At 42.8% G+C, this 12314-nt stretch overlaps 1 protein-coding gene across 2 annotated transcripts in view; it reads left to right on the top strand.

Moving 5' to 3' along the window:
* LOC120034978 (deoxycytidylate deaminase-like) overlaps window positions 1-4930 on the top strand; it is a 56390-nt gene extending 51460 nt beyond the window's left edge. For both annotated transcript variants that reach the window (XM_038981704.1, XM_038981703.1), the window contains one exon: window positions 4405-4930. In XM_038981704.1, coding sequence (XP_038837632.1) covers window positions 4405-4574 — 170 coding nt within the window. In that variant the 3' untranslated portion in view covers window positions 4575-4930. The remainder of the gene's footprint in view (window positions 1-4404) is intronic.
* The last annotated feature ends 7384 nt before the right edge of the window (window positions 4931-12314 follow it).

The raw sequence follows: 12314 nt of genomic DNA on the forward strand, positions 1-12314 counted from the left end.
AGACTGTCCAGGAGTTGGCGGATGCTTTAGTCCAGGTCTGGGAGGAGATCCCTCAGGAGACCATCCGCCACCTCATCAGGAGCATGCCCAGGCGTTGTAGGGAGGTCATAGAGGCACGTGGAGGCCACACACACTACTGAGCCTAATTTTGACTTGTTCTAAGGACATTACATCAAAGTTGGATCAGCCTGTAGTGTGGTTTTCCACTTTAATTTTGAGTGTGACTCCAAATCCAGACCTCCATGGGTTGATAAATTTGATTTCCATTGATAATTTGTGTGATTTTGTTGTCAGCACATTCAACTATGTAAAGAAAAAAGTATTTAATAAGAAAATTTCATTCATTCAGATCTAGGATGTGTTATTTTAGTGTTCCCTTTATTTTTTTGAGCAGTGTATATAGAAATCTTTGAAGATGTGTTCATATGGGGTAGAGGTTACCTCCACTAGCTGGTTTTATTGAGGATGTCCTCTACATGCGTGCACACACACCTATTCAGGTTGTCCTCTAGCTCAGGGTTTCCAAAACTCGGTCCTGGTGCCCCCATCAAGCTTTGATTATTTTAAATCAGCTGTGTAGTGTTAGGGCAAAAAACAAAATGTGCACTCAGGGGGTCCCCAGGACCGAGTTTGGGAAACAAGGCCAAATCCCTGAGCTAGCTGATCATGTACTTCCTCCTACACGTTTGCAATTACTATTTTATTCCTCTCCTTTCCGCCATCCCTCTCTTTATTTTCCGTCTTTATCCGTTGGCATTTTGGACCGAAAGCGTGTATTACATTTGACTAACTGGATCGCATACTCAATAGAAGTTTCAAGGAACATTTTTGACCTTGAGGAAAATACACGAATGAATGAATCAGTGTTGACGCAGTATAACCAGTTGAATTGCCCTCGTTGAAGGCTGAAGCGTTAATCTTTTAACCCTGCTTAAAAAAAAATTCTAATGGTGAGCAAGTGTTACTCCTTTTCAATTATGAGTACTTTTTTTTTTCTTTGGTAGAACCTCGACTCACGTTGGTTGAGCATCCTCCCCTTTCCAAAAATAGGAATTACAGAAAAATACAATTTGTGTTTTGTAAAATTTACTGTAGTTTGTCAAATGTTATGTGGACTGAAATGGAGGCTTTGAAAATTCAGCGGCGAGTGGATAATCTGCCTTTACCATCTCTCCTACTGGCTAACGCGCAATCTCTGGAAAATAAACTGGATGAGCTCTGTTCGAAACTATCCTACCAATGGGACATTAAATATAATATCTTATGTTTCACTGAGTCATGGCTGAACAAGGACATGGATAATATACAGTTGGCTGGGTTTTCCGTGGCAAGACAGAACAGCAACCTCCGGTAAGACGGGTGGTGGTCTATTTGTCAACAGCTGGTGCGCAATCTCTAATATTAAAGAAGTCTCAAGGTTTTGTTCGCCTGAGGTAGAGTACCTCATGATAAGCTGTAGACAACTCTTGGTAAATAGTGTTATCACAAACTGATGCAGGGACTAAGACCGCACTCAACGAGATGTATAAGGCCATAAGCAAACGAGAATGCTCACCCAGAAACAGTGTCCCCGGCTTCTAGGAGCTTTAATGCAGGAAATCTTAAATACGTTTGACCTAATTTCTACCAGGATGTGCAACCAGAGGGCAAAAAAAAACACAGACGCATACAAAGCTCTCCCTCCATTTGGAAAGTCTGACCATAATTCTATCCTACTGGTTTTTGCTTACAAGAAAGAACTAAAGCGGAAAGTACCAGTGACTCGCTTATTACGGAAGTGGTCTGATGATGTGGATGCTAAGCTGCAAGACTTTCCCACTATGCACTCCGACAAACCATCAAACAGGCAAAGCATCATTACAGGACTAAGATTGAATCCTACGACACCGGCTCTGATGCTCGTCAGATGTGGTGGAGCTTGCAAACTATTACGGATTACAAAGGGAAACCCAATCGCGAGCTGCCCAGTAACGCAATCCTACCAGACGAGCTAAATGCCTTCTATGCTTGCTTCAAGGCAAGCAACACTGCACCAGCTGTTCCGGACGACTGTGTGATCACGCTCTCCGTAGCCGATGTAAGACCTTTAAACAGGTCAACATTCACAAGGCCGCAGGGCCAGACAGATTACCAGTACTCGTACTCAGAGCATGCGCTGACCAACTGGCAAGTGTCTTCACTGACATTTCAAACCTCTCCCTGACCGAGTCTGTAATACCTACATGTTTCAAGCAGACCACCATAGTCCCTGTGCCCAAGAATGCCAAGGTAGCCTGCCTAAATGACTACCGCCCTGTAGCACTCACGTATGTAGCCATGAAGTGCTTTGAAAGGCTAGTCATTGCTCACATTAACACCATCATCCCAGAAACCCTAGACCCACTACAATTTGCATACCGCCCCAACAGATCCACAGATGATGCAATCTCCATTGCACTATAAACTGCCCTTTCCCACCTGGACAAAAGGAACACCTACGTGAGAATGCTGTTCGTTGACTACAGTTCAGCGTTCAACACCATAGTGCCTTCAAAGCTCATCACTAAACACCTCCCTCTGCAACTGGATCCTGGACTTCCTGACGGGCCATATGATTCCATATGTGTTTCATAGTTTTGATGGCTTCACTACAATGTAGAAAACAGTAAAAATAAAGAAAAACCCTTGAATGAGTAGGTGTGTCCGAACTTTTGACTGGTACTTTACATATTACCTTAATTACCTGTACCCCAACACATTGACACGGTACCGGTACCCCCTGTATATAGCCTCATTATTTTGTAACTTTTTTCCCCGCAAGTATTTTCTTACTTAACCAACAAAATGCATATTTTTTTTAATGCAACCGCTGTGTCAGATTTTTTTTAAACTTTACGGAAAAAGCACACCATGCATTAATCTGAGTACGGCGCTCAGACACAAAAACAAGCCATACAGGTCCCTGCCATGTTGTGGAGTCAACAGAAGTCAGAAATAGCATTATAAATATTCACTTACCTTTGATGATCTTCATCAGAATGCACTCCCAGGAATCCCAGTTCCACAATAAATGTTTGTTTTGTTCGATAAAGTCCATAATTTATATCCAAATACCTCCTTTTTGTTCGCATTTAGTTCAAAAATCCAAAATCATGACGCGCAGGCCAAACAAAGTCGAAAAATTCCATTACAGTTTGTAGAAACATGTCAAACGATGTATAGAATCAATCTTTAGGATGTTAACATAAATCTTCAATAATGTTTTAACCGGAGAATTTTTTTGTCTTTAGAAAAGAAAAGGAACGCAGCTAACTCACAGGGGCACGCCTGAGTGAGCTCAGACCCCTGACTCAATCAGCTCTCATTCCCTCATCCTTCACAGTCGAAGCATCAAACAGGGTTCTAAAGACTGTTGACATCTAGTGGAAGCCTTAGGAAGTGTATATGACCCCATAGACACTGTATATTGGATAGGCAAACCTACAAACCTCAGATTTCCCACTTCCTGGTTGGATTTTTTCTCAGGTTTTTGCCTGCCATATGAGTTCTGTTATACTCAGACATCATTCAGAGTGTTTTCTATCCAAATCTACTAATAATATGCATATCTTAACTTCTGGGCCTGAGTAGCAGGCAGTTCACTCTGGGCACCTTATTCATCCAAGCTACTCAATACTGCCCCCAGCCATAAGAAGTTAAGGGCTTGTAAGTATGCATTTCACGTCTACACCTGTTGTATTTGGCACGTGACAAATAACATTTTGATTTGATTGAGTGAGAACATCTTTGGCCTTGGGATTTAAAAGCAGGTGGCAAGCAGCATTCATTCAGTGTGTGTGCGCGCCCGTGAACAGGCTAAGGGTGTGTATGTGCAGGACGGTGGGTCTGTCTTCAGAAAGAAAGGTGTCCTGGAACGCTATTAGTGGTGGCGTTTTACAAGGCAGCAAGGCTTTTAGTGTGTTGTGCAGTGGTGAACTGTGACACGCTACAGTGCCTCTCCTCTTCTGCTTGGGCACGTACGCCACGACAAGGTGTTAAGAAACGACTTTATAAAAAGCCTCCAGAAAGGCTAGTGGCCTGCCATTTCACTGCGGTAGTGGTAGCTGTTGTGCTACAAGGGGCTTGTGGGTAATTGGATCCCCCAGAGCTCCTTCCTGGGCGCAGGAGAAAAATAAAATCTGGAAGCTGAGTTTCTTCTTTCTCTCAATTTTTTTTTTTTTAACCTGTCTCCCATCCCTTCATCTTTGTCTCTGCTGCCTCTCCCCCTCTCCTGTCTCTGACTCAAAACAGTCTCTGCTGCTCTCCCTCTCCTGTCTCTGACTCAAAACAGTCCCTGTGCTGAAAAAGCTAGCTTCACAAAGAGTGACTTGCTTTTTCTTCTTTTTTCATCGCTCTCTCCCTCTGTGTGTGTCTGTTTGTTCACAGGCAGTTCAAGCCCAAGCGAGACAAGATTGTCATCGATTTTAATTCTATTAACCACTCTGGGATGTTCAACGGAACAGGCTGAACACACTCACCTTGAGAAAGAAAGAAGAGGGAAAGAAAGAGTGGGTGCTTTGATGTCTACTCCTCCCCTAACAACCTACCACGACTAGAGGAACTAGTAGGATATCTACTGTAAAAGTTAAATCATATAGAAAAATGTCATTGTAAAGATTTTGTTTGTCTTTTACAGTGCGAAATGTTTTTTTTTTATTGACTTGTGAATTTACATGGGGTTACTTTTACTGTGGTCTCTTTCGATTATTTTTTTTCAGTCAGGATACTCTTTCCAATCGTTACTGTTTTAGTCATTCTAAAGGTTAGACAATGTCACAAATGGTGGGAGTACTGAAACACTAAACACATTGTGTGCTACACATGCAATGTCAACCAAATAAACTATGAGCAATGTTTTTTAAAATCATTCAAGTGTACAGTGTTTATGAAAAAATATAGAAACTGCTATAGCGTTGTCTCTCATTCTTTCTGGTTATTACTTTGAATAGAGGTGTGATCAGGTGGTAGAAGAAGTACTGTACATTGACAAAAGCTCTAATTCCTCCAAAGACACATAGTATTTTGGGTAATATCCAAGCATAGATCTGCTGGACATGAGGTGGTGCGTGCGTGTGTAATACTGTGAATATGCAGGTCAATTCTATACCCCACACTAAACTATGCTGTTCAATTTCCCTGGACCCCATGTTCTGCTTGCGTTGCCAAGAAACAGGTTTGCAAATCGAGCTGGTGGTTGGACCCGGACAGAAAAAAGGGAGAGAAATGGAATAGATATTTGGAGAAGGATAACTCCATAACAGATGCCTTTTAGGTGTGCTACTCAAACAACCTCCATGTAGACATGTATACAGAATAGGAAATCATCCCCACTCACTCCTGACAAAAAGGCAGTCCGAGAGCGTGTGAAGTGGTAATAAAAGAACCTGACATTTCCATCTTTCCCCGGCCTTGAAACGAGTGTCTGTGATGGAGAGGAAGGTAGAATGAAAAGGTAATTGATTAGCCTGTGTCTGATCTAGAGGGTGTTGATATGGTGAGTCTCAGGAGAGGGTTCGGAGAGGCCTCTGGGACACCACACTCAAACATTTTTTTTTTTTTTCGTTCTCTTCTCCCCCGACCTCTTTTCCTCTCCACCCTTTCAGGCGACCCCCTTCATGCTCTTTAATAGGTGCCTCTGACGAAAGTACACTGAGAGCGACTGCTGTTAGTTCAAGAGCTTTGGAAGGTGCAAGGCAGTGCATGCACATCTTACCCTGGTTCCCTCTGCATCTCTACCTCCAGCGTGTCAGGGCCTCTGTTGGCCAATAAACCCTGAACGCAGCCACAACATGTTTTGCTGGATGCCTCCACTTACAATCGCCTGTCTCAAGTCTACACCTCAGCTTCCCTGAATCGCCTGTCTCAAGTCTACACCTCAGCTTCCCTGAATCCTCTGTCTCAAGTCTACACCTCAGCTTCACCTGAATGGCCTTGCTAGTATTACCTGAAATGCTTTCGTCCTGCATGCTCACATCTGATGTTGGCATGAGCATCTCAGGTTTGCCAACCAGAGTGATTGCTGCGGTTATCGTATAAAAATGACACGCCGGCCAGCCAGGGCTGGGAGAGAGAGAGAGGAGGGAAGAGAGAAAGAGCGCTAAGGAGCAGTAGTGAACTCACATTTTATAGCTAGGTCCATGTGGAGGTACAGGTGGACATGCCAACGAGCGATCACTGTCTGGTTCTATTTTTGTCTCATACAGATTTTTTTATATATATTTTGGGGAATGCATTTTAGGATACAAAAATATGCATTTTGAAATGCATTTTAATGTGTGACATACATTTAAAATCTATTTGTAATACATTTGTATGGAAATACCAAATACATTTAAACTCAGTTTTTCACAATTCCTGACATTTAATCATAGTAAAGATTCCCTGTCTTAGGATCACCACTTTATTTTAAGAATGTGAAATGTCAGAATAATAGTAGAGAGAATAATTTAAGATTTTATTTCTCTCATCACATTCCCAGTGGGTAAGAAGTTTACATACACTCAATTAGTATTTGGTAGCATTGCCTTTAAATTGTTTAACTTGGGTCAAACGTTTCAGGTAGCCTTCCACAAGCTTCCCACAATAAGTTGGGTGAATTTTGGCCCATTCCTCCTGACAGAGCTGGTGTCACACATGCTTTTTCTGTTCTGCCCATAACTTTTCTACAGGATTGAGGTCAGGGCTTTGTGATGGCCACTCCAATACCTTGACTTTGTTGTCCTTAAGCCATTATGCCACAACTTTGGAAGTATGCTTGGGGTTATTGTCCATTTGGAAGACCCATTTGCGACCAAGCTTTAACTTCCTGACTGATGTCTTGAGATTTTGCTTCAATATATCCACATAATTTTCCTGCCTCATGATGCCATCTATGTTGTGAAGTGCAACAGTCCCTTCTGCAGCAAAGCACCCCCACAACATGATGCACCCCCACAACATGATGCTGCCACCCCCGTGACCTTCCTAATATTCAGTTGCACCCCCTTATGCCCTCAGAACAGCCTCAATTCGTTGGGGCATGGACTCTACAAGGTGTCAAAAGCGTTCCAAAGGGATGCTGGCACATGTTGACTCCAATGCTTCCCACAGTTGTGTCAAGTTGGCTGGATATCCTTTGGCTGGTGGACCATTCTTGATACACACGGGAAACTGTTGAGCGTGGAAAACCCAGCAGCGTTGCAGTTCTTGACACACTCAAACCAGTGCGCCTGGTACCTACTACCATACCCCGTTCAAAGGCACATAAATCTTTTGTCTTGCCCATTCACCCTCTGAATGACACACATACACAATCCATGTCTCAATTGTCTCAAGGTTTAAAAATCCTCCTTTAACATGTCTCCTCTCCTTCATCTACACTGATTTTGAAGTGGGGTTAACAGGTGACGTCAATAACGCATCATAGCTCTCACCTGGATTCAACTGGTCAGTCTTTGTCATGGAAAGAGCAAATGTACCTAATATTTTGTACACTCAGTGTACAAACAATAGTACTGTAACGACCCTGGGTTTATACGCACGGATATCGAATCTGCCGCTTGAGCATGCTTTTGCGGCACAGTCGATAGCGCGCTGGACTTCGGGCTAGAAGGTCGAGGGTTCAAGACCTGCTCCCTGCTGTTTCATTACAGTACGCAAGAATAAACACTATGGGACCACGCAGCCGTCATACCGCTCAGGAAGGAGAAGCGTTCTGTCTCCTAGAGATGAACGTACTTTGGTGCGAAAAGTGCAAATCAATCCCAGAACAATAGAAAGGACCTTGTGAAGATGCTGAAGGAAACGGGTACAAAAGTATCTATATCCACAGTAAAACGAGTCCTATATCGACATAACCTGAAAGGCCACTCAGCAAGGAAGAAGCCACTGCTCCAAAGCCGCGGGGACAAAGAACGTACTTTTTGGTGAAATGCCCTCTGGTCTGGTGAAACAAAAATAGAACTGTTTAGCCATAATGACCATCGTTATGTTTGGAGGAAAAAGGGGGAGGCTTGCAAGCAGAAGAACACCATCCCAACCGTTAATGTTTTGTACACTCTTTGTATATTTCACGTTATATTTGTTAAACATTTTTTGCGTAGTTTTTTTTCTTATGGGTCCGTCTGTCTGTCTGTCGCTTTGCCTCACCTGTCAGCATCTCTTCCTTTCTGTCTTTGTCTCTATCCACCCCCTCTTTTTCCCTTCTTTCTTTCTCCTCTTAAGTAGCGAAGACAACAGCTGCACCTGTGTTGAATAATGATCATGTCTCTTTCCCTGTCTTTAGTGTCCAAGTGACGACGTCTCATTAACGTCTTTGTAGCGCTGTGACCAAGGTCTTAGACGACAGACCTGCTGTTTATGTAGGTGAAATGACGCGTGAGACGAAGGGGTGTGTGTGTAGCTAGCCACTGCAAAGTCGCTCTTCTCTACCTATATGCACCTGAAGATTTTTCTCACTTTGCAGAAGTTCATCATCTAAGAAGTCACTTATACAGGAGAGGAGAAGCTGAGTGGAAATAAAATAACTCAAGATGAATAAAGGCCTACATGTCAACTCATTTTAATATGGTTGTACCACTGTCTTTTCTCCCTCCACATAAACAGATGGGTACATAATCTGAGGTTAGGTTCAATTTGAATTATATCTGGAGAGTAACATTTCTGTTAATCAGACCAAACAATATCACAGTACTGTCATATTCTCCTGTTGAATCCATAGACTTGTAATGATCAATCAATATAATGGCTAAATCAGATGAAGCTGTCACCCATGTTGGCCAGTAGAACGGAACAATGTGTCTTTACATGGCAGCCATTGTGGGGTTCACTCCGGTGATTGGGTCAGATTGGGCCTAGATGGCGACTGATATAGAGGATTTACAGGGGCACATAGGGTGGCTAATCTATAGACATACAATGTAATACCATTCATCTAGTGCTCCATGTAACTCTGGATCCACAACCCCATCTCCATTTAAATCAGGAGTAACCAACCCGTCGATCTTGGAAGCATCAAACTAACGAAACGATGGATGCACAACGGAAAAAGCCAAATAACTACATTTTCATGTAGAATGGAAACACGATTTTCTGTTCACGGTAGTTAAAGGACAAAAGGATTTTCCACCAGGCTGTAGTGCTCGCTAAAAGGGGTAACGTGGAGGGCACCACAACACCATCCATCCCAAGTTCAAAGAAACCTACCCGCTAAAGAGCACGCTTCTTTCAAAGAAAGTTGACGAGCTCAAGTCTATATTGAAAGCACAGCAGTCACTTTTTACCAAACCGACAGCTAACAGTAAGGCTGCAACAGAGGCATCCTTCCGTGTCAGCCATCTCTTGGCTAAACATAAGAACCTGTTTACTGACGGAGAGCTATACCTGGAGGCAATGGCCGCTGCCCCCGAGACATTATTCAAAGAATTCAAAAACAAAGAGGACATTAAAAATGCTATCGGAAGTGTGCCACTTGGACCAGCCAAGTGTGCCACTTGGACCAGCCAACTCTACCCTTCTTGTGACAAGAAGGGTAGAGTTGTTATAGGAGGACGTGAATCAACAAGTGCTCAAGGAATAGGAGGACGTGAATCAACAAGTGCTCAAGGATATCACTTTATGAGTGCTTTTCGCTGCAATTTGACGAATCCCAGGATATGACTGACACTGCACAGCTGATGGTGTTTGTTCGCATGGCTTTTAAGGTTTCAACTACTAAGGAGTCTTACCATTAAAAGGGAGGACGAGAGGTGAGGACATTTACAACGAGTTTAAACGTTACGTGCATGATAACAGCATTCCCATTCATAAGCTGGTAGCGATCACTACAGACGGACACCGGCAATGCGTGGGGTGCATTCGGGCAGTCGTGATCCCGATTACCGAGTTTTTGAACTATGGCTGTGTGATCCATCAGCAAGCACTAGCTAGTAAAGTAGTGGACTTGTCTCATGTCATGACACTTGTCATTATGATTGTTAATTCGATTTGCGCAAAAAGACTTCAGCACCGCTTGTTTAAATCTTTATTAGATGAGCTTGATGCCGCATATGGGGACTTGATTCTCCACGCTTGTGTAAGGTGGTTGAGTCGCGGGAAAGTACTGTAGCGATTTGTTGACTTGTTGCCCGCGATCAAATCATTTCGGGAGTCTCGAAATGAGGAGCATGAGGACATAACAGCAAAACTGAACCAGCTCAACTATGAGCTTCAGGGAAAAGACAGACGTGGCACACATGATCAGCGCTGTCGATGCCTTTAAGGCCAAGGTGGGGGTGTGGGCCTCTCAACTGAGGAATGGAAGGCTGGTGCACTTCCCAAACCTGGAGAAAATCTCGCAAAACATCGGAAACAAAGGGTGTTTTTCTCCCGCAAGAATTCTGTGCCCACCTGGAGAAACTGGCATCTGAATTCAACGCGTTTTCAGGAGTTAAATGACATAGGGGAGGTTGTTGCATTTATCTCAAACCCTTTCATCCCCATTGGGATTCAGGAGGTGGCTGCCAAATTCCAGCAAGTATTTGCTTTACCAATCGGAGCTGACATGGAGATAATTGAATTGCAAAATGACATCGAGTTGAAAGCAAGATCAAGAGACAGCGACTTTTGGGGTCCTGTAAACACTGAAAAGTTTCCCCTCCTTTCATCCTGCGCACTGAGGGCGAAGGCCTACTTTGTATCAGCATATCTCTGTGAGATGGCCCTTTCACAGATGAAAATAATCAAGTCAAAGAACAGGTCTTGTCCAACTAATAGACATCTCACAGACAGTTTGACGCAGAAAGGCTGATACTGTGAGCCAGACTACAGAGCACTTGCTGATAGTGTGAAATCACAGCCATCACATTGCATGTGTGAGTGTGGGAGGGGATCTCATCCACGGCCATCAGAGTGAGTGAGTATTGCCAGTTTGAAATCTGTTGTAGGCTAATTTGTTTACAACAGGATATGATCTGTGTTGTGTGTTGTTCAAGAAGGGAAAGTGAAACAGTACTGTACATGATTGGCTTAGGCCTGTAATTGACTGATTTGTTGAGGTAATGAATGGTAGTAGGGCTGTGATTTGTGTGAAAATATTTTGGAACAATTGAATGACGTGACTGTTGTCATAACATTTTGAATGCTAGTTGCACTTACTTGAGTTTTGTCATTTTGAAGTGTCTTGAAATATGATGTTTAAAAAGGAAAAGTGAAACTGTACATGATTGTCTTCGGCCTGTAATTGACTGATTATTGAGGTTATATATGAATGATTAATGAGTAGTAGGCCTGTGGAAATATTGAAAAATGTAATATGACTGTTGTAAAATGTTGAATGATAGTTGCACTTACTTCTGATTATACTATTTGTATAATTAAATGAATACTTTGCTTGTGACTGACAGGTAACAAAAATAAAGAATGTCAAAGTGGAACTACATAGTGGCCTTGTTTTTTTCGTCATTTTTTGCAAGTGGTAGATTTTGGTTTACATTTGGACTTGGGATGTGATCTTAGGCTTGAAAAGGTTGGCAACCACCGATCTAAATGGTGTTTATCTAGCTGGGCTTCAGTGGAGCCCAGTGTGCACAGTCCTGGCTTTGTCCATTCTACCAGGCGTGACGTGGAGGATTTTAAGGTTACAGAACGTTCAGATACGATTGTCTGTCAGTCCTGTCAGCTCTATTCAGTCTATTTCTATCTGCCACGTTAAGAACGTTTCACATCCCTCACTACACCCATGATGCCACCTCCATTCAACTACAGTATTGTCCCTTCACAAGACCAATTTAGCTTGGTTGCCCAGAGTGTCACTGAAGTCCACAGGGAAGTAGTGTAGGTAAAATGACTGGATTATGCCCCTTGAGACATTCCTGATATATCGTATGATCCGATACGGTGAGAGCTATGACTGGTCAAAGGTCATATATTGAGTTGTAGTAAAGAATAGTGACCCCCCCCCCAAAAAGTACTTTTCATTATTATTAAGTAATGTTTTAATTATTTTAAAACTACTATAACATGGCCATTGATGGTTCACTGACAACAATATTGTTGTTGTCACAACGGTTTGTTGTTAATGTAAAAGCCTATAACAGAAAGGCATATCAGCATTACAGAGCCATTATTTTCCAATCTGTGTGCATGCCAGTCTGGGACGATGGAATCCGATGTCAAAAGGAAAGATATGACATCATGCAGGGGCTTGTCAACAATGTGTGAAGTTGTCACTGTGGCGATAGGGACAGAAACAGGAAATGCAGTGTAGAATGAGCTTCCTGCTTGTCAGCGATGCTCTGGTATAAATGAGCTATACACACATGCTAAGAGACTGGTAGATA

The sequence above is a fragment of the Salvelinus namaycush genome, chromosome 42 (assembly GCF_016432855.1).
Source record: "Salvelinus namaycush isolate Seneca chromosome 42, SaNama_1.0, whole genome shotgun sequence".
Lineage (NCBI taxonomy): Eukaryota > Metazoa > Chordata > Actinopteri > Salmoniformes > Salmonidae > Salvelinus > Salvelinus namaycush.